General features: G+C 50.9%; 1 protein-coding gene across 3 annotated transcripts in view; it reads left to right on the top strand.

The window, feature by feature from the left end:
• Nucleotides 1-27,689, top strand: part of RPS6KA2 (ribosomal protein S6 kinase A2) — a 330,758-nt gene that overhangs the window by 239,058 nt on the left and 64,011 nt on the right. For all 3 annotated transcript variants that reach the window (XM_055536180.1, XM_055536181.1, XM_055536179.1), the window contains 4 exons: nucleotides 1,898-2,014; nucleotides 10,885-10,966; nucleotides 24,468-24,548; nucleotides 25,631-25,710. In XM_055536180.1, coding sequence (XP_055392155.1) covers nucleotides 1,898-2,014; nucleotides 10,885-10,966; nucleotides 24,468-24,548; nucleotides 25,631-25,710 — 360 coding nt within the window. The remainder of the gene's footprint in view (nucleotides 1-1,897; nucleotides 2,015-10,884; nucleotides 10,967-24,467; nucleotides 24,549-25,630; nucleotides 25,711-27,689) is intronic.

Below are 27,689 nucleotides of genomic sequence, written 5' to 3'. Positions count from 1 at the left end.
AGGCACCCCTTTCCCTCTTTCCTCCCTGGTGGCTCAGCTGGTAAAGAGTCTGCCTACAATGCGGGAGACCTGGGTTCAGTCCCTGGGTCAGGAAGATCCCCTGGAGAAGGAATTGGTTACCCGCTCCAGTATTCTTTCCTGGAGAATCCCATGGACAGAGGCGCCTGGTGGGCTACCCGGTCCATGGGGTCGCAAAGAGCTGGACATGACTGAGTGACTAACACTTTCCACTTTTTCCCTGTCATAAATGGAATAATTTCCCTACAGAAGAAGCTGTGCCCCTTTCTGTAGCTAAAGGAGTCCTGGGATTCCAGCGGGACTCAGAGGTCATCTCCACTCATGGGGGGAGGACCATGCCCTCAGGGTCCTCTCTCTCTGACATATTCAAGGAATGCCGGTGGTTTAGTTGCTAAGCCTGTCCGACTCTTGTGACCCCTGGACTGTAGCCCGCCAGGCTCCTCTGTCCATGGGATTCTCCAGACAAGAATACTGGAGTGGGTAGCCATTTCCTTCTCCATATTCAAGGAGTAGTTACCTTAAAATTCTTTGTGTTCTAACTGCACACATACAAGCTTTGTGAACTGACCCCAAAAGAATCCATTTGGGGTATAGCCATTGCTTGTTTTCACAAACAGAAACATGATTATTTTTACAAAAATGGAAAAGAATCCTTGAAGATGTGAAGATTGAAGGGTTTCTTTAACCACTGGAATAGAAAGAAATGAGAAACAATTGTCTTGCAGCCCAGACGACCTTCCTCTGCTTTCTCTAGGTGTCCTGCGTTGGCTACATGGAAATAATAGTCACAAAGTTTATAACTCTGAGAAACTGTTTTCCATCCATCTCTGAGAGGGACCACTGTCCTGTGGATTACTACGGTTGCGATTTGATTTGCCCGAGGCTTTAACCTCACTCTTGACTAGAAACCCGGCTCTCATACGTCCAGCTGGGCAACCTTAGGATAACATCTCACTTGATAGCTTTTTAAGAAATGGAAGAAATAATGTACGGAAAGACTGAGTGCCTGAGCACTCTATGCGTGCGATGACTGTGGCGGTTTGCAGATGTGCTTTGCAGTCGGCCCAGCCTGCTGGTTTTCAGTATGTAGCCAAGGCCGAAACCGTAGTAGTGGATGAAGCATCAGAAGGATGGATGGATTGGAAAGGGTGTCTCGGAGAAGCACAGAAATCAGTTCAGGAAAGCCCCTCCTTTCCAGCTTCCCCGTCTCCCATGGCTGGTGGTGGCAGGGCAGCCTCGCCCCTGACAGGTGGGCAGTGCGTCTCCGGGACAGGAAGCTCTCTGATGAGCATTGGGAGTGATTCCTGTCAGGGCTTTAACTTCAAGATCAAGGACTTTTTTCCCTACTGGGAAAGCTTCTGAACTGGCAGAAAATCTTATCTGGCTGCTTCTTCTGAAATATAATCTCTGGGATGGAGATGAACCATCAGCTCTGGCAAGAATATAAGGGGGAGCAGAGTAATAAGAAGGAGAAGGAGAAAAGAAATCCCCATTTCACAGACGACTGTTGCCTGTGGATGGCCCTTCAGGCCACAGAAGGGTAGACACTCAGACACACACTCAGAGGCTCGTTCGGTTCTGTGGTCCCCACCTTCCTCCCTGTCCAGAATTTGGCCCAAATTGTTAAGAAGGAGGATGGATTTCATTGAGATATTGGTAAGACCACACAACACAAGTCCATGGAGAAAAGACACAATTTAAGGCTCACAAACAGAATCACTGGTACAAATAAGCAAGCAAATTATGCAAAGTGCTGTGATGTCATAGCTCGTAACTCCAATCCTGAAAATCCACAACCTGCCCAACTCGTGGTAACTTGAGAGGAGGACGAATCCAGAGGAGCCCCTTGATACGCATTTCTGTCGTTCTTCTCTTGCAGGAAGAAGGCATTGTGAAGGAGATTGACATCAGTCACCATGTCAAAGCGGGCTTTGAGAAGGCCGACCCTTCCCAGTTTGAACTGTTGAAAGTTTTGGGACAAGGCTCCTATGGAAAGGTAAGTTGAGTCCATGCTTCCCTCCAAGTGGGCCTCATTCTGCTGCAGCTGGTCCCCCACGTCAGGGCGAAGGAGAGATGGCAGAGGTGCCCCCTGAGCCCAGGGGAAGTGTGGGCCCACACTAATGGAGTGAGGTAGTGCCCACTTGGCAGGCCCCATGGTAACAGGGGCCGTGGCCTCACTGCGTGGCCAGAAGCCTGAGACAGTGGAGCCGGGCTTGGGAACGCTGCACACACCTCCCCACTTGTAGCTTCCATGAGCCTTTTTTGTATCTCCGTGCTGCAGAGGGTCCTTGAACTTGAGCCATACATCTTTGGGAAGTATGCACTCCACAGGTATTTTTCAAAAAGAAAGAAAAATAAGAGAACAGGGAAGAAAGCAGTGGAGAAGGCGGTGCCCTTTGGGACCCACTCATGTAACTGTCACCCAGGGTGGCAGGGAGACAGGGCCTGCAGCCTGGGTCCCCTCCCACCCTCCTTGTAAACCGTGTGGTTATTCTGCTTCTCCAAGCCTCAATTTCCCCACCTGTAAAATGGACATAATAGGAACTACTTTCTGTAATTCTTCTGTGGATTAAATAGCACATGACTCCCATCTAGCAATTGGCTGCAGTGAATCTGTGTACTAGAATTGTTCATTTCAGGACATCCCTGGGGATCCAGTGGTTAAGAATCCACCTTCCAACGCAGGGGACACATGCTCGATCTCTGGGCAGGGGACTAAGGTCCCACAGGCCTCGGAGCAACTAAGCCTGCCTGTCTCAAGGACTGAGCCCTCACTCTAAAGCCTGTGCTCTGCAGTGGGAGAGGCCCCTGCCCCACAACTAAAGCAAACCCAAGCGCCAAAGACCCAGCGCAGCCAAGAAGAAGAATTGTTCATTTCTTTTCTTTTTCACCTTCAAATTAAAACGAATACTGATTTCTCTCAGGAAATAAGAAATAGTTGTCTGTTCACATAGGACTACATCCATATGCAGTAGGATATCAGTAGATCTCTCACGAGACTGGGCAGGTTGTTCCAGGGCCATGCTAATTTCTCTACATCCTTGGTGTATCTGTTAGAAATTACACAGACTTACAGTTTCTAGAACGTGAGGCCCTGAGATAAACCAGGAGGCCAGCCTTTCCCAGAGTTTAAGCAGGACAGGGTCCTGGCTTTTTGAAGTCACTGTTTCTTCCTGTATGGTATGTGGATAGTCATCAGATTTCCCCTTTTTTCCTAGGACTTGGTGCCAAGATGAAATCTGGCCCATGTTGATTTCATGTAGGATTAATAGTATGTTGATGTTGTTCTAGATAATGTCTTGCAGACCACGGAAATTTGCTTGTTTGTGAAATCTCCCTTTTGGCATTCTTAAAAGGTAGAATATTTTTATTTTTCTTTTCCACATGGCAATGTAGTAGCAACATGTATTTGTATTAATACTAGTATATCTACAAACATGTTCGCTTGAACCATATGAAATTACCAGTATTCAAAATGCAGTGACCTTCAAAAATGGCAATTTCAAATGGTTTTTAGGCATTTAGTGAAGTAAGAACGTGAAGATTTCAGTCTCTCAGGGTCAAAAGTTACCAACACATGGAGGCAGACCTGCTTGTGTGGTTGTGCTTTGTCTTCCCATTAATTAGAAAGGTTGGGAAAGGGGTGTGTGTGTGTGAGAGTGTGTGTGAGAGTCTGTGAGAGTGTGTGTGTGAGTCAGTTGCTTCAGTCACGTCCAGCTCTTTGCAACGCCACGGTGTGTAGCCCGCCAGGCTCCTCTGTCCATGGGATTCTCCAGGCAAGGATACTGGAGAGGATTGCCATTCCCTTCTCCAGGGGATCTTCCCGACCCAGGGATCAAACCCAGGTCTCCTGAATTGCAGGCAGACTTTACGGTCTGAGCCACCAGGGGGAAGGGGAGTAAAGAACCATGACAGGGAAACGGACAGGCACGGAGCCCGCCGCTCCCATCACACACGCCGCCCACCACTTGCTTCCCGAGGATGCTCAGTGTCAGCTGCATCAGCTCCATCCTCTCTCCTCGGTGATGGAGACCTGGACGCCCTCGCAGGCAAGCCCAGGGCTGCTGGGCAGGTGGTGGTTGACTGTCTGGGCTGTTGTGTGACCCTGACTTCACTGAGCACCCCTCCGCCAATTCTCAAGGTGTCTAGAAGCAGAAGAGATGGAAGATGCTTTCTGAGGTCAAGGAAAATGGATCTGAGCCCGTCCTTTCAATACTCGACTGAACAAAAGCTACGTTGACAATGCCTTCCTCAGAAAAAACACCTTTTCCAATTTCCTGCAAATTTTTATTTTAAAAACATTCTTTGGGAAACAAGTAAAATCCTGGTATTAGGCAGAATCCCCTTGGAATGATAATCTTTGTAACACTGAACTCTTTTCCTTCCCAGCTATGATTATGTTGTTGCTATTGTTCGGTCACCAAGTTGTGTTCAACTCTGCAACCCCATGGACTGCAGCACTCCAGGCTTCCTTGTCCTTCACTATCTCCCAGAGTTTGTTCAAACTCATGTCCATTGAGTCGGTGATGCCATCCAACCATCTCATCCTCTGTCGTTCCCTTCTCCTGCCTTCAGTCTTCCCCAGCAACAGGGTCTTTTTCAGTGAGTCAGTTCTTTGCATCAGGTGGCCAAAGTATGAGAGCTCCATCTTTAGCATCAGTCCTTCCAGTGAGTTTTCAGGGTTATTTCCTTTAGTATTGATTGGTTTGATCTCTTTGCAGTGAAAGGGATTCTCAAGAGTCTTCTCCAGCACCACGGTTTGAAAGCAATCAGTTCTTTGGTGCTTAGTCTTCTGTATGGTTCAGGTCTCACATCCATACATGACCACTGGAGAAACCACAGCCTTGACTATACGGACCTTTGTCAGCAAAGTGATGTCTCTGCTTTTTAACACGCAAATCTGTCTGGATTTGTCAGAGCTTTCCTACCAAGGAGCAAGCGTCTTTGAATTTCATGGCTGCAGTCACTGTCCACAGTGATTTTGGAGCCCAAGTAAATAAAGTCTGTCACTGTTTCCATTGTTTCCCCATCTATTTGCCATGACGTGATGGGACCAGATGCCATGATCTTACTTTTTTGAATGCTGAGTTTCAAGCCAGCTTTTTCACTCTCCTCTTTCACCCTTGAGAGGCTCTTTAGTTCCTCTTGGCTTTCTGCCATTAGAGTTGACATCATCTGTATATCTGAGGTTATTGATATTTCTCCCAGCAGTCTTGATTCCAGCTTGTGCTTCATCCAGCCCAGTATTTTGCATGATGTACTCTGCACATAAGTTAAATAAGCAGGGTGACAATATGCACCCTTGTTGTACTCCTTCACAGCCTTGTCATAGCAGAGGGGCTTGCATAACTCAATGAAGCTATTAGCTATGCTATGGAGGACCACCGGAGACAGAGGAGTCATAGTGGAGAGTTCTGACAAAGCGTGGTCCCCTGGAGGAGGGAATGGCAAACCACTCTAGTGTTCTTGCAGTGAGAACCCCATGAACAGTATGAAAAAAAGCCATGATTATACGAAACATAAAAAAGTAAAGCATAGAAGATTAATATCTTCTGATATCAATAAATAAAGAGATAAATGGATTAAAATTAAAGCAAGTAAATGGAGGGAAATAAAAGGAAAAGGCAGTGGCATCTCCTGCTGCTGCTGCTGCTAAGTCACTTCAGTCGTGTCCGACTCTGTGAGACCCCATAGACAGCAGCCCATCAGGCCCTACCGTCCCTGGGATTCTCCAGGCAAGAACACTGGAGTGGGTTGCCATTTCCTTCTCCAATGCATGAAAGTGAAAAGTGAAAGTGAAGTCTCTCAGTCGTGTCTGACTCTTAGCGACCCCATGGACTGTAGCCTACCAGGCTCCTCCGTCCATGGGATTTTCCAGGCAAGAGTACTGGAGTGGGGTGCCACTGCCTTCTCTGAGTGGCATCTCCTACAGATGCTTAACCTTCATCCGCTACAGATTCCCCAGCTCAGCCAGTGCCTGTGCGTCTGCCTCAGGGGGAGGTGGCTGTGTCTCTACGTGGCTCGAGGAAGGGCTTTGCAGAGTCGCAGCTGAGCTGCTGGAGAGGGGTTCTAAAAATAAAAGGAGGGAGGTCGTGAAGAGTCACCTGGATAAAGTGCTAGAGATTCCGCCTCCGTCTTCGCTGAGATTGACGGGTTGTTTGGGAACTTGTTTTCCTGCGTCAGAATGTGTTCCTGAATCAGGAAGGAGGGAAGAGGCGAGAGGTCCGGGATGCTGCGGACAAAAGAGCTCTCCCTGAGCGGACAGAGCCCACATCTTCACTGTTACTTCCACCTTTTAAGTCGATCGTTACTGTCTTTTGCTGTTTCTCTCGAGGTTTGTCTCCTGGTAGCTACTCTGCTGGCCATAGGGCTGTTCCTGCTGCATTTCTTCTAGGACCTGGTGTGTGGCAGGAGCCTGACAAATATTGGGAGAATAAGATTTTTTCCTTGTCTTTTGAAGTCTTCTTAAAAATAGATAATTATGAACAGCCATTTTTGTGTTTGTGATTTAGTCACTAAATTGTGTCCAACTCTTTGCAGCCCCCTGGATTGCAGCCCTCCAGGTTCCTCTGTCCATGGGATTCCCCAAGCAAGAATACTTGAGTGGGTTGCCATTTCCTTCTCCAGAGGATCTTCCCAACCCAGGGATCCAACCCAGATCCCTTGCTTTGCAGGCAGATTCTTTACCATATGAGCCATTAGGGAAGCCCTATAAATAGCCATTCAGTTTAGTCACTCAGTGGTGTCCGACTCTTTGTGACCCCATGAATCACAGCACACCAGGCCTCCCTGTCCATCACCAACTCCCAGAGTTCACTCAGACTCACTTCCATTGAGTCAGTGATGCCATCCAGCCATCTCATCCTCTGTTTTCCCCTTCTCCTCCTGCCCCCAATCCCTCCCAGCATCAGAGTCTTTTCCAATGAGTCAACTCTTCGCATGAGGTGGCCAAAGTATTGGAGTTTCAGCTTCAGCATCATTCCCTCCAAAGAAATCCCAGGGCTGATCTCCTTCAGAATGGACTGGTTGGATCTCCTTGCAGTCCAAGGGACTCTCAAGAGTCTTCTCCAACACCACACTTCAAAAGCATCAATTCTTGGGTGCTCAGCCTTCTTCACAGTCCAACTCTCACATCCATACATGACCACAGGAAAAACCATAGCCTTGACTAGACAGACCTTTGTTGGCAAAGTAATGTCTCTGCTTTTCAATATGCTATCTAGGTTGGTCATAACTTTTCCTCCAAGGAGTAAGCGTCTTTTAATTTCATGACTGCAATCACATCACCATCTGCAGTGATTTTGGAGCCCAGAAAAATAAATAGCCATTACCATCCATCATCTCATTTTTAAAACCTGAAATGCAATAAACAAAGGTTTATGTGGCGAGGTCTCTGCAAGCTTTGACATCTTGTAAATTGAATCTATGGCTCAGACTGTAAAGAATCTGCCCACAATGCGGAAGGCCTGAGTAGGATCCCTGGGTCAGGAAGATCCCCCGGAGAAGGAAATGGCAACCCACTGCAGGACTCTTGCCTGGAGAATCCCATGGACAGAGGAGCCTTTCGAGCTGCAGTCTGCGAGGTCACAGAGAGTCGGAGATGACTCACACACAAACTGAATCGTAGTGGTCAGCTGCCATGTGAATGTGGTTCAGCATGGATTTAAGTAGACGGTATTCTCTACTCCTCTGGAGAAGGAAGTGGCAACCCACTCCAGTATTCTTGCCTGGGAGTGGGAATGCTCTGGTTTCTCCGCACGGCCCACGTAGGAATGCTCTGGTTTCTCCGCTCGGCCCCCTGGGCACTCCTGCCACAGCTCTGACCACCTGTCGGGAGGCTCCTCACCAGCTCCCAGACAGAACTCTCTGGGCTGGGACAGGAGGCCCGGTGCCCAGAGAGGCCCAGGTCCCCGCGGCCAAGCAAACACTTGTGTGATGCACACGTGCACAGAGGCACGGCCCAGGCCTCCCATGGTAAAGATTCCCAGGGACGCTGTCGTCCAGAACCCGGGAGAGTAGCGTGCCTGCTTCTCGCTGCCCGAGATTTGCTAGAATCCCAGCCCCAGGGGCAGCGTCTGTCCCGGGAGCGACACTGTCCTGCCCGCCTCTGCTCTTCTTTCTGCTGGGCAGAGGGCAAGGGGTGCTCCTGCTGGCCTGAGTGCCCCCTGGGCCCTGGGTGACAGTGGTCACGAAGGGGCAGGTTGGGGAGTTCCGGGTCCGGAGGCAGCTGATGCTCCCAACGGCAGGCAGTGACCCCAGGAGCTGATGCGAAGAGGCCATCCCGGTGCTGTGCCCGACGCCGACCTCCTGAAATGCCTCATCTCCCCGGGGCGGGGTGTGTCTCACGTGGGCGGGGCCGAGTCTCCCATGGGCGGGGCCGTTTGTCTCCCAAGGGCGGGGTCGCTCCTCCCGGGGGCGGGGGTGTCTCCCATGGGCGGGGCCGTCTCTCCCGGGGCGGGGCGTGCCTCCCAGGGGCGGGGCCGCGCCTCCCGGGGGCGGGGTGTCTCCCGTGGGCGGGGCCTAGTCTCCCATGGGCGGGGCCGTTTGTCTCCCAAGGGCGGGGTCGCTCCTCCCGGGGGCGGGGGTGTCTCCCGTGGGCGGGGCCGCGTCTCCCATGGGCGGGGCGTGCCTCCCAGGGGCGGGGCCGCGCCTCCCGGGGGCGGGGTGTCTCCCGTGGGCGGGGCCGCGTCTCCCATGGGCGGGGTCACGTCTCCCGGGGGCGGGACCGCGTCTCCCAGGGGCGGGGCCGTCTCTCCCGGGGGCGGGGCCGCGTCTCCCATGGGCGGGGCCGCGTCTCCCAGGGGCGGGGCCGTCTCTCCCGGGGCGGGCCGCGTCTCCCAGGGGCAGGGCCGTGTCTCCCGTGGGCCGGGCCGTGTCTCCCGTGGGCGGGGCAGACTGGTCTGCGCGGCCGTCAGGCCCCTGCTCCCCCACCTTCGTCCCCGTGTCCTGAGTCTGCCTCGGGTTGGGGGTGAGGATGCAGCCCCTCCTACAGCCCCACACTTGGGCGTGACTCCTGGAGCCGGAACCCCGTGTCTGTGAGGACGGGTCTTCTCGTCTCAGAAGGCTGGTGAGGGCCCCCGTCGGGGACACGTGGGCAGCACCCCTGCCTCCTGGACACACGTCCTCTGTGCGGGTGTCGGTCATTCCCGCAGCTTTTTCATCTGTTGGGAAGTTCTGTTAGAAAAATTGGACACTGTTGTTTCTCTCTGCGCAGAAGGTACTTTTCTTTCCTACTGGATACCCTAGGTTGGTTGGTTGGTTTTTCACTAACCTCATTCAACAATTATGAATGTGACTCTTAAGCTTAGCCTCTCAAACAGTTGTCTTTTCTTCTTGGTTTTCCCTCAACAAAACATGTCAAAATGTGTTCCAGAAAATGTTGTTAAGTGTCCACATGAGAATATATAAAAGCCATTTAGAACCAGCTCTGTCTGTAAACTTCAGCTACTCAAAGCTAAAACATGGATGAGGAAAGCTAGAGAACCTAGCTTCTGGAGGGTCAGAGTCTGGCCTGTGTTGTCTGGCAGGGACTCTCAGGGTAGCTTCACTATGAATATTTACAGGGCATATTTACAATAAACCAAGTGATCTATCTCCCTGAAAACTTCTGAAGAGACTTTGGTTTTCTGAACAAGTGTTCTGTTTTTACAAAGGAAGGTGCTATTCTCGTTCAAAATTGGCAAAGGAGTGCATCAAGGCTGTATATTGTCACCCTGCTTATGTAACCTCCATACAGAGTACATCATAGGAAATGCCAGACTGGATGAATCACAAGCTGGAATCAAGATTGCTGGGAGAAATATCAACAACCTCAGATATGCAGATGAAACCAACTCTAATGGCAGAAAGTGAAGAGGAACTGAAGAGCCTCTTGATGAGGGTGAAAGAAGAGAGTGAAAAAGCTAGCTTAAAACTCAACATTCAGGAAATTAAGATCGTGGCATCCGGTCCCATCATTTCATGGCAAATAGATGGGGAACAATGAAAACAGTGACATACTTTGTTTGCTTGGGCTCCAAAATCACTGCAGATGACTGCAGCCATGAAATTTAAAAACACTCACTCCTTGGAAGGGAAGCTCTGACAAAGCCAGACGGTGCATTAAAAAGCAGAGACCTCACTTTGCTGACAAAGTTTCATGTAGTCAAAGCTGTGGTTTTTCCAATAGTTGTGTACAGATGTGAGAGTTGGACCATGAAGAAGACTGAGTGCCAAAGAACTGATTGCTGTCAAACTGTGCTGGAGAAGACTCTTGAGAGTCCCTTGGACAGCACGGTGATGAAACCAGTCAATCCTAAAGATCAACCCTGAATATTCACTTGAAGGACTGATGCTGAAGCTGAAGCTCCAGTACTTTGCCACCTGATGCAAAGAGCTGACTCATTGGAAAAGACCCTGATGCTTGGAAAGATCGAGGGTAGGAGGAGAACGGGATGACAGAGGATGAGATGGTTAGATGGCATCACCGACTCAATGGACATGAGTTTGAGCAAGCTCCAGGAGCTAGTGATGGACATGGAGGCCTGGCGTGCTGCAGTCCATGGAACTGCAAAAAGTCGGACACAACTTAACAACTGAACAACAGCAGCAATTACCTCTGATGTAGTGTTTCATAGAAAGAGAATGGTGCCCAAAACAAATATAATTGTTAAGATGAGCACATAGCATGGGTCCTCATAGGGTTGTACTAAATTAGATGAAACTTTTTTAGATGTTGGAGGAGATGTTACATTTAAGTTTTTCCTATAGCATATTTATTTTATTGGGATTTCCCACACTCCCTAGTATGTCCCCTTGTCAGATCAAATAAGGAAAATGAGTCTGCCATCTTTAACAGCTGCAGATGTCCTGTGTTCTCTTCCTTAGGTGTTCTTGGTGAGGAAGGTCAAGGGGTCAGATGCTGGACAGCTCTACGCAATGAAGGTTCTTAAGAAGGCCACCTTGAAAGGTGAGGGGTTGCAGAGGGCAAGACGCGCCTCACTGTGGTTGACCCTCTGCTTGTTATGAGGGGGTACAGCCCCCCCCCTTTTAGTGTTGCTTGGCTTCTGTATGTTGACACATTACTCTCTGATTGATAATACACAATACAAACATGTCCCTGAGTATTCAACGTCTCCCTAAAAAACGTGCACAGTCTTCGGAGGGAAAGCCACACTGTGTAAATACCACCCTCCACATATGCTTGGCTGTGACGTGCCATTTGTGGGAAGGAGCCCAGAGGAGGAGAGCAGAAGCAGGTTGCTTCGGCTGTATTGGGCGACAAAGCAGCCTGAATCCATCCATCAGGCTGGATTGCTCAGTTTTAAACAGAATGTGACTCACAACAGTTTTATTTCTCTTTCATCCCCCGGACTGGGTTTTAGAAGTTCAGTCCACCTGATTCCCTCCCTCTGAACTCCTCCCACCCCACCTCCCAGCCCAGAGTGTGCACATAACACAGGTCAAAATAAGCTGTTATTGGAAACCTGTGTTCCAAGTGCGTGGTCATGTAGGCAGCAACACGCAGACGGAGCACCAACGCCATCTGCTCTGGTCTCCTCCTGGGGTGAGGGAGGGGTCCCAGGTCCTCAACGGTGAGAGAAGGCTGAGCACACAGCACCTGGTCTGGACAGGTGAGGTGACGGGGTCTGTACTCACCTGTGCTCTTCACAGGGCAGGAGGGCGCCCACCACGTGGGACCTCACTCACCTGTGCTCTTCACGGGGGCAGGAAGGCGCACACCACGTGGGACCTCATTCACCCGTGCTCTTCACAGGGCAGGAGGGCGCCCACCACGTGGGACCACACGGGGCTCCCGGCAGGCGTGGAGCAGGTCTCAGGGGCTGTGAGATGCAGGCTGCATAACAAATAACAAGAGGGCAGGGTGACCCCTGGTTCCAGGGAGAATGTGGGGGGCTTGTTAGAACATTCTGTGGGCTGGCAGGGCACTGAGCCCGTTAGGCTGAAGACCATATGGGGCACATCAATCCGGCTCATGGGGAATCCCAGGGCTGGGAGCCTTTTCCTGTGGTGCGTGCAGAGTCACTCAGCCGTTCCCAGCTCTGTGTGAACCTGTGGACCGCAGCCCGCCAGGCTCCTCTGTCCATGGGACTCTCCAGGCAAGAACGCTGGAGGGGGTTGCCATGCCCTCCTCCAGGGATCTTCCCGACCCAGGGATCGAACCCGTGTTTCTTACGTTTCCTTCATTGGCAGGCAGGTTCTTTATCACTAGCACCACCTGGGAAGCTTTCCAGTAGGGTGGGGGGCACATTGGACAAAGGCAGGAGAAGTTGTAATTAGGACTTTGGGGCCTACGAAACTCACAGATGTCAAAGCAGGTCTTTCTTGAATTTTTAGGTCTTATATCACAATGTCCTCAGCGCCTGCATGCAGGAGGCAGTACAAAAATAGTATCATTCTCTACCTTCAGGGCGGGGCTTCCCCGGTGGCTCAGACGGTAAAGTGTCTGCCTGTAATGTGGAAGAACTGGGTTCGATCCCTGGGTCCGGGAGATCCCCTGGAGAAGGAAATGGCAACCCACTCCAGTATTCTTGCCTGGGAAATCCCATGGATGGAGGAGCCTGGTGGGCTACAGTCTTTGGGGTCACAAAGAGTTGGACACAACTGAGCGACTTCAATGGTTCGCTGGTTCACCTTCAGGGCACTTCCTGTCTAGCTGGTAAATAAGATATATTTTTGAACTACATATAACCTAAGATAAGACAGGAAATGCATAGATCAAATTATATATATATATATATTTATATATATATATATATATATAAAATGTCTTAGGTAGAAAGAAAGAAAAGAGTTTTTCGAAATTCTTCATTCAAGAAGGATTTAGAAGGTGGGTGAGACTTAATATATTAAAAAGTATTTTATAGGAAACAGGAATCAGGGTGACATTGTCAGCACAGCCCATGAAGAAAATATGGAAACTGCACACTTTGGCCAGACTAGAGCCTGCATCAGAATCGTCTGTGCGTATTTGAGGAATGTTGTTAAAAGTAATTCCTAGTCCCCACTCCTGACCCACTAGATCATAATCTCTTAGGGGCAGAGCCTAGAATTTGACTTTTCTAACAAATTGTCCCAGTAGTTCTTTTGTCCACAGAAGTTTTGGGGTCTGTGATGTAGGCATTCGAGTTTATTTTAGACACTGGAGTTTTTAATTCAGCCACATAATTTAAGCCATGCTACTTATAGTGAACATTTTTTATTGTAGCAGTAATAACTGCCGAGGTCCAGCCCCGGCTGATCCAGGGTATTCGAAGGAGAGACGGCTAGGCGACCTATTCAGATGTTAATTAGAGATATAAAGAGTAATAAAATGAGGATAGCTCAGTAGGAAAATTCAGTGGAGAAAAGAAGCTGAGTGGCTTGGTTTACGCGGAAAATCAATATAACCCGTCACACCAGGTTAGCTCTGACCACGGAGGCCGCAGGCGCCCTCTCGAATGGCGGAAGGTGCCCCACCTTAGACACCTTCTCGAGTGGGTCTTAGAAGCCCAGGCAAATAAATGGTCGCAGAGGATATCTGCACTCCAGATGGATACTCAGCTGGAAGTTAAAGGGAAGAATGACATGGGGAGACCAAGTGTTGGTGAGCAAGGCCCGTAGCTTTAATTTCAACAGGGGCTTTTATACCCTAAGTTACACATAGAGGATAATAGGGGATGCAAAGTCAGCAGTCTTTGATGCTTATCAAAAACCAGGGTTTCTTTCCTGCAAATTTATGGTATACAAATGGTTTAGGTGATTTACATCATCTTCTGGCCAGAAGGCCTATTAACATTTTATGACTCTTGACAAGGACTTATCAACAAAGACTTATTTTCTCTAAGAGTAATTATTTTAAGGTTTGGCGCCATTTTTCAAAGATAAAATTACATTCCTATAGGGCGGATGTGTAATGGGTTTACAAAGGAAAGAATTTATTACCTTAAGGGTCTAAAGTTACTAACACCAAAGCCACTACTTATTTTTTCTACATACCAACTATATTAATTAATACACATTCAAGGATACAATACAGGGGATGTGGAAACTTGGCAACAAACATTGGCTCATCAATGAAATCTTTTACTAGTTTTATTCTGACAGTTTCTAACTCTCTGAGAGGCTCTAAGCTATTTGAATATCTTAAGCTTCCCGTGCCTCTGGAGGCTGGGAGACTGTAAACAATCGTATGCATAGCTGTAGGTGTCCGGGTAAACTTGTCAGGCGAGTTAGAGAGCCATCTGAGGGGTTTGGATTTAAACACTCCTAATTGCCCAGGAACTTTATTAATTGGAGCTGTAAGTTAACTCTTTGACAGAGAGAGCGAGATGGTGGTGGGGGACAGCCCCCAGCAAAGTCAGAGGTGAGAGCACAAAGCAATAAAGTAGGCAGACTCTGGTTTTTTGGGGGTAGATGCTCGAGAGTATCCGGGGGCACTCCCGAGGCTCGATCCCGCCTTTGCGTATGCCGAGCCCCCTTCCTCATGACCTTTGTCACGAGTGGAATGTCTCTCGCCGGCTCCCGGCAAATAACATTTCTAAAATTGTTTGTCAGTTGAACTTGGCCAAGATCTCCATAATAATATAATTTTAAAGAATCATTCATTGTCAATAAAAGATGTATAGGAAAATAAAGCAGCTTTTGAGTTTCTATCCCTCACTTAAAATAATCTCATCACTAAACAGTAGTTTCATAGGAGTAGAAAGTCAAATTAGACTTTTGTTAATTCCAGATCATCAGAATGTCTAGAAAATGAACAGCTTCTCTGGCACTTCCACAAAAGTTAACTGAGTTAGCATATGACTCAACTATTCCAATCCTTTGTATATAACCAACAGAAATGAAAACATACGTCGACACAAAAACTTGTACATGAATGTTCATAGCAGCATCAGTCAATTCACAGTAGACAAAAAGTGGACAAATGCCCAATATCCATCCACTGGTGGATAAATAAAGTATGGTATGTCCATATAGTGGAGTATTATTTAGCAATCCAAAGAAATGAAATACCGATGCATCGTTGGCCCAGATGAGCCTTGAAAACAAGGTTCTGGGTAAAAAGAAGTCAGCCACAACGTTGCTCGTGTTGCAGGATTCTATTTAGATGAAAATCCCGCAGAGGCGAATCCGCAGGGACGGAAAGTGGCTGAATCGTTGCTGGGGGCTGGGCGGTTAGGGAGACAAGGATGACTGACTGGCGTGGGTCTCTTTTAGGGCTGATGAAAGTGTGTTATGACTGAGTGTGGTGATGGCTGCACAGCTCCGAATATTCCGGAAACCACTGAGCTGCACGCTGCAGCTGGAGGGATCGAGTGGTGTATGCTCCCAGTAAAGCTGCTGTTTTTGGAAATGTCAGCTGCTGCATGACACGGCCATTTGCTAAAACCCACACTTTCATCCTCAACGCATAGAGGTGCACTCTCTCAGACACAGAGCGGGCAGCTCCCTGTGGTTGAAGACACGGGGCAGGTCGAAGCAGGCGCCTTGTTAGGTCATCCTCTGGTCGAGTATTCCCAGTGGTCCCCTGCCATCTCCCCTCCATCCACAGATCCCATTAACCTCAGCAGCAGGCACTCAGCACCTGACCTTGCTCCCCGCTCTCTCAGGTGGTGACTGCTCCTTCTTCCCATCACATCCTTCCTCCTGCCCCCAAGGAAACAGGAAGGAGCCGGAGCCACGGGGACCTGTGTGTACAGCCTGCTTGTCCTTGTTCCGTCCGCCCGTTGATCTCAGCCTCGACCCCTTGGCTCCTGTGCAAACACTCATCTCAGTGATTTTAGCCTCATGGGTACGCGTGCCTCCACATTTGTTTATAATCCGATTCATTGTCCTTGAGAAAGTGCTCCTGATCCAAGGTTACACAGGTTAGGCAGGATATGAGATGGTGTTACAGAACAATCGAGACGTTGTTATTAATAAAAGCGTGAGTGTCTCCACGAGTACAGGTAGATGCCTGTGTGTTACAAATAGCGAGTATATGTCATACAGGTAGGAAATGAGCCAAAACAGAAGCAGCCGTAGCAGCATTGAGAGCTCCTATTTTCATCTCTGTATTCTGTATTCCAACTTGTCAACAAACATACAGCATGTTTCACTTTGTATAACATGAAGTGTTTTTTTGCATAATATTCCAGAACAATATGCTTGACTATGTGAAATCCTTTTTACATTGTGAGAATGGGCCACGTAAGCATAAAGTCAGAAAAACTTCCCACTTTCTTGTGCTCCTTTCAAAGCCAGCTTCCAAGTCAAACATTAATTTTACGTCATCTATTTCGACTTTTCATAATGATGCATCACTAAAGAACGGATTTTTTTTCCCCCAGAAATGCAGTCAGAACTTGTTTTCCTAAGAGAAAATATAGAAGTTTTACAAAACAGTCCTTTGTGTGAGGTGGTGATTGGACACGTCAAAGGGGGACCAGGTACACGTCCTAAACGTGGCCAAGTCCTCTGAGCCACCGAGGGGGCTTCTGACCTTCCCAGAACTTCCTTTCCCCTCACGTGTGGAAGAAGAGGGCTGTTGAGGTTTGTTTTGGCTCCAACACCTCTGCATCTGTCAGCCTGAGAGATTCAAGTATTCACAAGCCATTCTCCATCCTCAAAGCATCCCCGGTTTGCAGGCTCGTTAGTGAGTCAGAAGAACGTGTTGGAAAAGCAACATGTGTGACAGGGCCCCCCTCCAGGGTGCAGACAGCACCCCAGGAAAATGCACCTGAAGAGTGAAACTGTTTTGAGAGGGGGGAAACAGAAGGAGGCCAGGAAACTCGTAGAAATGATTGTAAAGCCCCCGATCGTGTCTCAGGCACACGGGTGACCGTTCCGTGTGCACGGCGGAGCGTGGCTGTCATTTGGGTTCTGAGTAACCTGACAAGCGGAGAATAGTCTCTGACAACTCTGTTTCATCTTTAAATGAGTTTGGAGGTGTCGGGCGCCTGCCCCCCCCCTTTCTGTAACGAGGCAGCACGCCATTTCTGAGGGAAATGTCAACTGCTGAAGCAGCTGACGGGTGACAAGCCTGTGGGAGAGCCGCCCCGTCCCGTCCACACCCCCAGCCCCCGCAGGCCCCGCCAGCGGATGGTGCTGCTCGCACCCCGGCTGCTAAAGGAGCCTTTCAAAGTGTTCGGCGTCTCTAATTGACAGCGTGTCTGTGTTCGTGACTCAACATTGACTTACTGCAGGTGACAGCTCTAAGTAACGAATCCCTAAGGGCGACACCCTGCCTGGTGTGGCAGGGGAATTTGATTTAAAAGACCACGTGCTCCCAAGCCTGAGCCCAGAATGAAGCAGGATGGATCTCCGTCCCCTGTGTAGTGACCAGCCAGCAGGGATGTCACCCACGTTAACAAGGTGGTTAACAGGTTAACAGGCTGGAGTGCCCTGAGGGACGCTTACAGAGCGCTGGAGTCATGTCGGGTCTGGACGTGGTCTGGGCATGAGAATACGGGTGTCCCCTGTGCCCCGCCAGTGAGGGGACACTTATGCGATGGCTGGGAGCGCAAACGCTGGACCCTGGGGTTCCGTCTGGCTGTGCCACCTCGGGTACCCTCTCCGGGCCGCCGCTGGCTTCTGCTTAACTGAGGCAACGGCAGCGATAGCACCTCCCTTACAGCGCTGCTGATGTGAGGGTTACACTCGTCCACGCGCGTGAAGCGCGGCCTGCACAAGGTTCCGAGCCCCTCCCTTCATTTCTGAGCCTCTTCTCCTTGGAGACTGGCTTTGGAGGTGTTTCTCTTCTTGTCTAGGCTTGCTTTAGGTCTGATGGAGTGCAGGAAGGAAGAGGCGGGTCCTTCATCACCATCTGGTTAGAAAGACGTACGTCTGGGTTCAGTCCTGGTTCCTGCAGCTCCGTGACGAGCCTGTGAGTCTGCTGGTCGCCACCAGTCACGTCAGTTGCCAAGGATGCCCGGCGCGTGCTGGGGACCACAAGCTCCCACCCCAGGACACTCCTGTAGAATTCTCATTTTACTGACAGCTGATGAGTTTGAGTAAACTCTGGGAGTTGGTGATGGACAGGGAGGCCTGGCGTGCTGCAGTCCATGGGGTCACTGAGCGACTGAACTGAACTGAACTGAAACATCTCTCCGTAACGTGGAGACAGCTTTTATTATGCGGTATGTCTTTACCGTGGTAGTCTTCCGACAGGACTTCACTGTGTTCTCACACCTAACTTTTCAGCTGTTTTCTCTATAAGTCAACTTTCTAAGCCCAGAGGAGATACACATTTCCTACTTTGAAGGAAATGGCTGGTGACCTGTTGATTCTAAAGGAAAAAGTATCATGGCAAAATCTCGATGTTAGCAAGTAACTGATAGACCGTCCTGGGCACCTCGTGGGTTTCCTGGCAGCTGCGGGTAGGTTCCAGCAAAAGCCTGGCCAGGAGAGAAGAGGGCGGGTCCCAGCGGCGCCTTCTGAGCCTCTCGGGCTGTCTCTCGGACCGCAGGGCTGGCCCTCCTCTATCCTTTCGTCAAGGAGAGCTCTGACTCCATCCCTGGAGCGTCAGCAGGTACAGGACAGAAATGCATGGATCCTGTTCACAATGACTACATCACGAAACCTAGCCTACTCAGTTTCAAGCCTCAGAATGTGTTTCGGGCACCATTCTATTTCCTTTTCTCTTACACTAAGATGCTTTGTTTTAAAAGCACTGCCTTAGAAACTGAGCTCAGTCAGTGCCTGAGTCTGAACAGATGTTATATTCATGCTAATTCCTTTCTGTCATTTCATTCACCTCGTCGGGGGGTGGGGTGCACGGGGGAGGGAGGTAGTAGGCAGATTCCAAGTCCCCGAGTTCAGTGCCCTTGCTGATAGTGTTAGCTGCATTTTATGATGAGGAAATCGAGGCGCACGGCAGTGAAGCCGCACACTCAGAACCGCGTGATTTGGGGCTGGTGGCATCTGGGTTCCACGTTCATCCCCTCCCAGGTGAGGGGCACCTGGGACCAGCCTTGCCCCCACCCACAGGGTATCGTTTCCCCATCAGGAAGCCTCACCGCGCTGCCCCTGGGGTGTTCCCTGTCCAGGGGACCTGTTTCCCAACGGGTGACCTAAGACACAAAGCGCTTCAGTTTGGGACACGCCTTGGTGTCCTGATATGTGCTTTTCTACCAGAGCTGTATCTCTCACATTGTAGATAAAAAGTAGGGAATACATTTTTCATTTGCTTGCATCTTTAGTGCCTGTAAACGTGAAAGCATAACGGACTGAAGACTTAACGCTCAGGGTCTCTGGCAAAGAAGTTAGTTAAGTAACCGTGGCGGTCTTGGCTCCACGATCTAGATTGCTTTAGAGAAATGGAAAGGCAAATCTTGAGGAGTGCTGCCTGATATGATCATCAGCATGGCTGACACTTTAATTTGCATCATTTCGGGTCTTCTCCCTTTTTTCTCTGGTGTGATGAGCAGCACAGCTTCCCCTGGGAAGCCCCTCTGTGCTGTGAACTTGACCTTTGAAGGCTAAAGGATCCTGTGTGAAGATGGACTTTATTCTGCATTCAGGGTCTGCTCAGGGCAGAATTTCAGATCCAGCAGGATTTTGAGGACAGAGCTGGGAGGTGGTCACTGTGGTCACTCAGCCGGGCAGAGGCTGAGTTCATCGCCAGCCGGGTGTCCGGCTCCAGTTAAAAGGCTCGGGCCTCCCTGTGAGCGCGGGAGACGCGGGTTTGCGTGCCCTGTGCCCCCAGGTGCTGCTGTACGTTTACACGTCCCTGCCACCCGGGCCTTCCTGAGGTCGCCTCCCCCCTGGTCATTTGCCATCTTCACCTTGACTGAAGAGACCACACTTGTTTCTATCTCAGCCGTCCTTTTCTTTTGAAACACAGTGTCTGTATAATAGAATACAATGTGACATAATGATACCATAGGACAGGATGTATAATGTAGCGTAAAAACAGTGTAATTAACGGAGGTTGGTTACAAAAGCAGCCATGGAAACCACGTCTTAATCGTCCACGGGGGTGGTCTGAAGTATGGAAGATGCTCATCTCTCCCCAGTGTCTGCTGTTTGTGGCGTGTGTGCGCGTGCTCAGTCACATGTCCGACTCTTTGCGACCCCATGGACTGTAGCCCGCCAGGCCCTTCTGTCCATGGGGTTCTCCAGGCAAAAATACTGGAGTGGGTTGCCGTTTCCTCCTCCAGGGGATCTTCCTGACCCAGGGACTGAACCCACATCTCCTGCATTGCAGGCGGATTCTTTACCACTAGAGCCCCTGGGAAGGCCCTACGATTTATTAGTGAATCTCAAAATAGCCTAGAACATGAGGATTTTTTGCATCTACAGTGTCAAGCCCCACTCAATTCTGGACTCACATGTGGGATACCAGAGAGTAGGCATCTCAGGGAGGTGCTGGCCTGGCTCCAGGCGCTGAGCTGGTCTGGATCCACCCAGCAGGAGATGGTTGGGTGACATTTCGTCTCAGGCTGTGTGAGTGTTTCATCATTTCTGTAACCCGCAGATCCGGTAACAGTGGAAGGATGGAGGAAGCACCTCTCTGGGCTCCTTTCTTTTCTTCTGCATCTCAGTCTTAGGACTGAAAATCCCTTGGAATCCTAAGCCTCCAGAGGCAGCATCAGAAACAAGGCCTTTGCTGTCATGTCAGTTTCTTTCTTAGTGGAGGGACGGCTCTGCAGCTGCCCGTCAGGTGGCCAAGGCAGCATTCCAGGCCTTTCGCTCCATCACCGATGGCCCGAGTGACAGCCACCACCCTGAGCGGGCGGGCTGTGGGCCCTGCAGGGCTAAGCCTGCACGTGCAGCCCCAGGTCCCTCATCGCCTTCGGAGGGCTGGCCTCCCACCCGCGGTCTCACCTCTGAAGGGCCATCCGTGGCACAGCTGTCCTTCCCCGTGGTGTCAGCCCGACCCAGTCGCCCCCCTCGTCAGCCGCCTGCAGTGACCCAGTCCTGCCGTGGGCGCGCCCAGCCTTTCCGTGGTCCTGCCGCCTTGGAGCCCGTGGGTTGTGTTTCACCAGTTGATGCCCTGGGGCCAGTCTCACAAACCTGTTTGTGAAAGCGTGATCCCCAGACGGGCGTGTTTATCAGCGCTGCGTTAAGTTCACTGTTGGGGCTGGCGTCTTGGTTTCTCCTCTGTTTCTTTAAGCACAGTAAGTATTATGTTTAGTATGATGTATTTAGGCTCCTGGCCCTTTTGCCGTCTGTTTCAGATAATCTCGAAGTTTTTTGTTAGCCTTTTAATTTTTTATGACCTTTTGGATGGGAAACTTGTTTTGTAACTGAATCTATCACTCTTTCCTATGTTATTTCTTTCATTGCTTTTATTTAAAAATAAAGAAATCCCCACCCAAACCTCAGATAAGTATTTGATTCATCTTTTTTGTCATTTTCATGGCTTTTAAAAGCACTTACCTCTCTAATAGACCTGGGATTTATTGTGTAAAATGTAGAGAGGGAATATATATTCATTTTTCCACTTTCACTGGACAAACCTTAGAAATCTGAATATAAGGTGTCTTTTTCTGATTCTGTCCCCAGGCTTGTTACGACCTTTGGTTTCCATTACGAACACCATCATCAGCTGTGTGACTAAGCAGTGCTCCTCATTCCAGAGAGATCTGAGCTCAATGATAATAGCATCAACCCTATTTAGAGAATGTTTCGATTTTCCTATCCGGAGTCATAGAGTGAGCTTTGCGAGGAGATGGCAGGGAGGGTGTAGGAACACAGCATCCCCTCTCCCTGGCCGCTTGCTCCTCTGGATCGCATCATTGGTGGGGGGGCTTCTCCCGGAGGAGGACTTCCCGGGGTGGGGGGGGCAGACAGCAGTCTCCCGCGGCCCCTCCCCAGGAGCCTGAGTGCCTCGGACGAGGCTCCCCCGAGGAGCTGCCCGGAGAGGCGTCCTGCCTGCCCTCGTTGGGGAGCGGGCAGCCCCTGGCCCCCGGCACTGCTGTGGCCCCCCGTCCTTCCACGTGTCTCGTCCAGGGTCTCCTGCTCAGATGGGGAGGGTGTTTGGAGGGGCATCGTCCTGATCCCACCGCTTATGTGCCCCTTCAGGGTCTGCAGCCGTCCTCCTCTGCGTCTTCTACTGAAGGAAGGGATTCAGGGTCTGTTTCCTCCCCCGAAACCCTTTCTTTGGTGTTGCCACTGGCGGAGCCACCGGAGCCTGTAACCCGGGACAGGCAGGAAATGGAGCGACTCCTTGTACCGTCTCCCTGGGGATTGTCTTGCTTGTCCCCTCGTTGGTTCTCCTGAGCGGCGGCAGAGCCGGGGTCAGAACTATTAGGGATTCAGCTAGACACACACACACATTCTTTTTTATGTTCTTTTTTGCTATGGCCTATCTCGGGATTCGACTCCGGCTGCCTGTGCTCCCCAGCAGGACCTTGCTGTGCGTCCATCCTGGATGTAGCAGTCTGTTTGCATCTTCTAACCCCAGGCTCCGAGTCCATCCCTCCCCACCACCCCCCACCTCTTGGCAACCATACTTTCATAAAACTAAATAAATAAGAAAGAACTACCGGGTGACGAATGAGCTTGGGCTGGGGGTGCATCCTGATAGAGCCGTTTGGACTCTGCCGCAGGGCGTCCTCTCTTGCAGCTGCAGTCCTGTGTGAGTAGGATCGTGTGGCGCTTCTCCTTTTGTGTCTGGCCGACTTTGCTTAGCCTAGTGTTTCTAGGGCTTATCCCTGCTGTAGTGTGTGTCCGAGTTTTATCTTTCAGGGCTGAGTAATACTCCACTGTGTGGCCACGCCCCCTTTTGTTTATTCAGCCATCCATCAGTAGGCACGTGGGTGGCCTCTGTCTCTTTCGCTCTTGTGACTAACACCGCTGTGGATCTGGGTGTGCGCGATCTGCTGGAACCTCTGCTTCGGTTCTTGGGGAGTGGGTGCGCTGGGTCCTGTGGCATTTCTGTGTTTAACTTTGTGAGGAGCTGCCAGGAGGTTCTCCACAGGGGCTGCACCGTTTTACCCTCCCACCAGCTTCTCCACATCCTCACTCATGCTTGTTATTTTCCATTTTTTGTGGGTTTTTTCCCCCTATTATAGCCATCCTTTGGGAAGGACTTCTTAAATAAAGGGCTTCCCTGGTGGCTCAGAGGGTAAAGAATCTGCCTGCAGTGCAGGAGACCCAGGTTTAAGTATATGTCAAAAGGCCAAAGAATGAATGACTTAAATACCCGATTCTGAGGGTGATATTCATCATACTTGCCACACTTAGGAATTCCTGAGGGAAGTTTCTGCCTTCACACACGCGGGGCCGTAGGAGGTCACCTGGACACTGCCCTGGGTGTACCAGTTTGCTCGTGGGAATCTTGGCGTTGTTCTTACTCTCAAGCAGTGACTTTGTTTTTCATTTATTTTTGCCTCAAAACTTATTCCGTCTGTGTTCCCAGACGACTACACGTTGGACAGTGTCAGCACTGAGAAGAATGATACTGTGATTTGTTAGAACAGACTCATGTTTTAAAATCCATAGCTCACAGTTATCCCCAGGAGGAGTGAGAGAAGGGGTGTTCCTCTTGATTCCTAGTCCCATCAGAAATGAGAAAATGGCCGTTTTGTGACCCTAAATGACCCAAGCAAGGACCGTATGCGAGGTAACCAATGAAGAATCATAAGGGACCCACAGGCCGTCCGGCACTAAAACGTCACCCCTCAGGCTATTGCTTACTTACAAAGCAACTGTGCGTCTTTCCAATGGGAGGCAGAGGACCTGCCGCCTTGACCCAGTGGAGTTCAGAGCCCTGAGCAGGGGTAGCACAGCACCCCTGCCCCGCCCACTGCCCCTGGGGCCTGCAGCATCACCCAGGAGGTGTTTTTGCCAAAAATGTTTGCCGTCAACCTTAAAAAGCCTCCAGATCTAACCTTGGTTCATAAGAAATATAGGAGTTAGAGCAACCAGTAAGGCAACAATCAGTCACAACTGGAGACAGGCTACAAGAAAACTGGACTTAACCCTAAAAGCCCACAGAAAGCGCAAGGAGAAAAAGATAAGCAAAAGGAATAAGGAAATGCAACCATCAGAGGTGCTGTGTGAACCTTGAGCGAACCCTGTGCTGGAAAACAGCAGCTGTGACTGACCTAGGGCAGGACCGGGATGTGGACGGGGAGCTGGATGATGTTATGGAATGAGGGTTAGTTTCCTTAGGGCTGGCAGTCGTGTTCGGGTTATGTAAGAGACTGTCCTCTTCTTAGGAGATGCTGCGTGTGTTATAAATGCACTTGGGGTGGAAGGTCATGGTGTCGATGATTTATTATCAGACTTTTGGCTAAAACGTGTGTATGTGTGGGGAAGAGAGGGCAAGAGAAAATGTGTCCAAATGTGAGCAGTTGTTGAATCCAGGTGGAGGCTTCAGGAGTGGCCATTCAGCCTGCTCTTTAAACTTCTGTATCTGTTTGAGAAGTTTGTGACAAAAAAAAAAAGTGGGAAATTATCTATATCTAAAGTTTTGTGTTCCACATTCTCCAGAACCTGACTCCTGCCTTTGAAAGTCTTCATTTTTTTCTGTCTTGCAGTTCGGGACCGAGTCAGGTCAAAGATGGAGAGAGACATCCTGGCAGAAGTGAATCACCCTTTCATCGTAAAGCTTCATTATGGTCTGTGTGTGCTCAGTCATGTCCGACTCTTTGCGACCCCATGGAGTGTAGCCCACCCGGCTCCTCTGTCCATAGGTTTCTCCAGGAAAGAATACTGGAGCGGGTTGCCATTTCCTACTCCAGGGGATCTTCCCAACCCAGGGATGGAACCCAGATCTCCCACACTGCGGGCAGATTCTTCACCAGCTGAGCCACCAGGGAAGCCCTGCGTTTCTAAAACCCCAACATTATAAGTTTCTGGCCTTGACGTTCAGTAAATGAAGTTTCCGAGTGTGTGGGGGTGTCAGCGCCCCCTCCAGCCAGACCCTCTGTGTATGACACAGATGCCACGTGACGGGCCAGCGGTAGCATTGGACTGACCGTCCGGTGGCTGCAGGCATTACTTTCTCTTGACCCTCACATGCCCGCAGACCCCTCTGACCGAGGCATGCCCTTGCTCGTGGTGGGTGGGGGCGGAACCGTGGACCGCACGCCCCCACCTGTGGCCCTCGGGCCAAACCGAGGACACGAGCCCATGGCCGCCAGGTGCAGTAGCCAGGCTGTCCCATCCCCAGTGCGGTCCCCAAAGGAGGGACGGGCGGCGGGTGTCCTTGAACCCTGAGCTGCACCGAAGCAGCGCCATAGAAGGGCAGGGTGGTTCCGGACGGTCCAGTCGCCCAGCCCCTCCCCAGGCAGCTCACAGCGAAGCCGACTCTCCGACGAGACCCAGTTGGCCCGGTGTTCACAGGGGTGGTGAGAGCACGGGGACCCACTGACACTTTTCCCTGCGTGTCGTTCAATCCCCTTAGTGATTGAGAAAGAAAGAAGGGGAGGGAGGGGGTAGGAGAGGATGAGAAATAGTCTCCGGACTGTTCGTGAGAAGCGCAGGCAGAGCTCTTTGCCGTGGGCCCCCTCTCCCCGAGCGCTGCCCCCCACACTGTCCACCCTGCCCCAGGCCTGCGTCTGAAATGACTCGGCGTTATAGACCACACGGTGCTGTCTGAGCCAAATACAGACGGGCTCCTAGCGCTCAGCGCTGGCCCCAAGGGATGACGGCCACCCCAGGCACTGTGAAAAACGCTCTCACCTCTCTCTGTCTGCAGCCTTCCAGACCGAGGGGAAACTCTACCTGATTCTGGACTTCCTGCGCGGAGGGGACCTCTTCACCCGGCTCTCCAAAGAGGTACACGGTGTGGGCCAGGGGGCTCTGGGTGGCTGCCTAGAGTCTGGGAGACACAGAGGGGTGGCAGGAGGGGGCTGTGTGTGAGTGTGTGTGTCCATACATGCACATGTGTGTGTGCTCGGTGGCATGTGTATGTGTGAGTGTGCAGTATACATGTGCACGTGTGGTGGTGGGGTGTGTATGATGTGTGTATAGGTATGTTACTTGTTTTAAAGAAGTCTTGCAAGTCACACGGAGAAGAAATCTGTTGTCCTCGAAGAAAGTGTTCGTCACTCGGTCGTGTCCGACTCTTGGCGACCCCATGACTGTAGGCCGCCAGGCTCCTCTGTCCATGGATTTCCCAGGCAAGGGTACTGGATTGGGTTGCCATGCCCTTCTCCAGGAGATCTTCCTGACCCAGGGATCGAACCCAGGTCTCCTGTCTTGCAGGCAGATTATTTACTGACTGAGCCACCAGGGAAGGATCTTCAGAAAAGAGACTTCCCATGACCCCCGTGGAGTTCTCGAACCACCCTTGTGTAGAGCAGATGGAAACCTGGTTATGTTACATGGCAAAGACTATTTCACGGGATCTCAGTTTCCACTGTAGGAAGATGCTGTTAACACGAGGACCACACTTCCTGGGAGGGGCGTCTGGGGCGTCCAGTTAGGTCTGCACACGGGAGACCTGCATGACCCCCAGCCACTTCACAGCCCTGGGGCTTATCCTTGCCCCCAGTACCTGACTTGGGAACTTTCTAGAATGTCTTGCGGCTCAACGTGGAAGCTCTCTGGCTCCTGCTTCATGGGATGGAAAACCCAGTCTCCTGCTCCAGGCAGGGGTGACTCTGGACTTTTCGTCCTGATGATTCCGTGCGGTTTCCCTTACTCAGAAGAGAGGGCAGCAGCGTTTGTCACGACGCACCAGCAGGTTTGCGACCCTCTGATGCAGCCTCCCCCCGGCCGCGGGGTTCCTCTTGGCCATAACAGAGGGTTCAGCTGCCCGCTCCCTTTCCTCACCGCCCACTGGCACAGCAGGAGAGCTGTCCACCCTGCGTGACACTCCAAAGTGAGCAGTCAGTCACGGTGGGGCAGGGTGGGGTCCCCGAGACCTCAGGCTGCCCTGTCTCTCCATCTCCCACCAGACCGCCAGGTCACAGCACAACAGATGTATCGGGCTCTTTGCATACAGACTGAAAGCATGGCTTGGAGAATCAGGTCCAAGTTCTCCAAAAACCCTCTGAGAGCAGGTCTCTGGTCCCTCAACCTGCCTCCCAGCTGAGCTCAGTTTCCAGAGAGGCTGGATCGTTGAGGCTGGCGTTTCTCGCCTGGCGCCTCTTGGTCTGCTCCCCGACCTTGTCTACAAGAGTCAGGCTGCATCCACTGTGACACACACTGTTGTTGGGCTTCTGGACCAAAAAGGCAACAACGGTTAGCAAAAAACCCTACCGTGGCTCCCAGTGGGAACACGTAAGGTTCCTGTAAGACCCTCTATTTCAGAGCTGAAGTGAAGTTGTCCAGTGTGGGCTCAACAGGGTCTCAGAGTTCACAGACACACGGGAAATGAGCGTTACCCTAACCCTACGTGAAAAAGTATTTTCTTCCCATTGTTCTCCCCGAGTCCACTGGATGGCATCCTGTGAGTGTCGGTCTCAGCACTGACTCCTTCGAGAACTCACATCCGTGGATGTTTCATTCCCGAAGAGAAACTCGGTCATTTGAACTTGGAGGCTGTCCTGAGCTGAGTCCTAAGAACAGCCAAGAAGAGGAAACGGTGGCTGTAGCCTGGACTGCAGGCACGCCCGTGTGCTTATGTCCAGAGGTGGGGACGGTCAGGCGAAGGGGAACCCAACAGCCAGCAGCATCTGACGGCAGAGAAGCCCCCTGAGCATGTTGGCCAATTTAGGGAAGAAAGACCCAGCCAGGGAAGGAGGTGCTGGTCAAGCATGGAGACGGAACAAGTGATTCCAGAGGCCGGAGGGGCGGCGAGGGTTGGCGGG

Source organism: Bubalus kerabau, chromosome 9, assembly GCF_029407905.1.
Source record: "Bubalus kerabau isolate K-KA32 ecotype Philippines breed swamp buffalo chromosome 9, PCC_UOA_SB_1v2, whole genome shotgun sequence".
NCBI lineage: Eukaryota > Metazoa > Chordata > Mammalia > Artiodactyla > Bovidae > Bubalus > Bubalus kerabau.
Note: the sequence above shows the minus strand (reverse complement) of the source record. Positions and strands in the feature narration are given on the sequence as shown.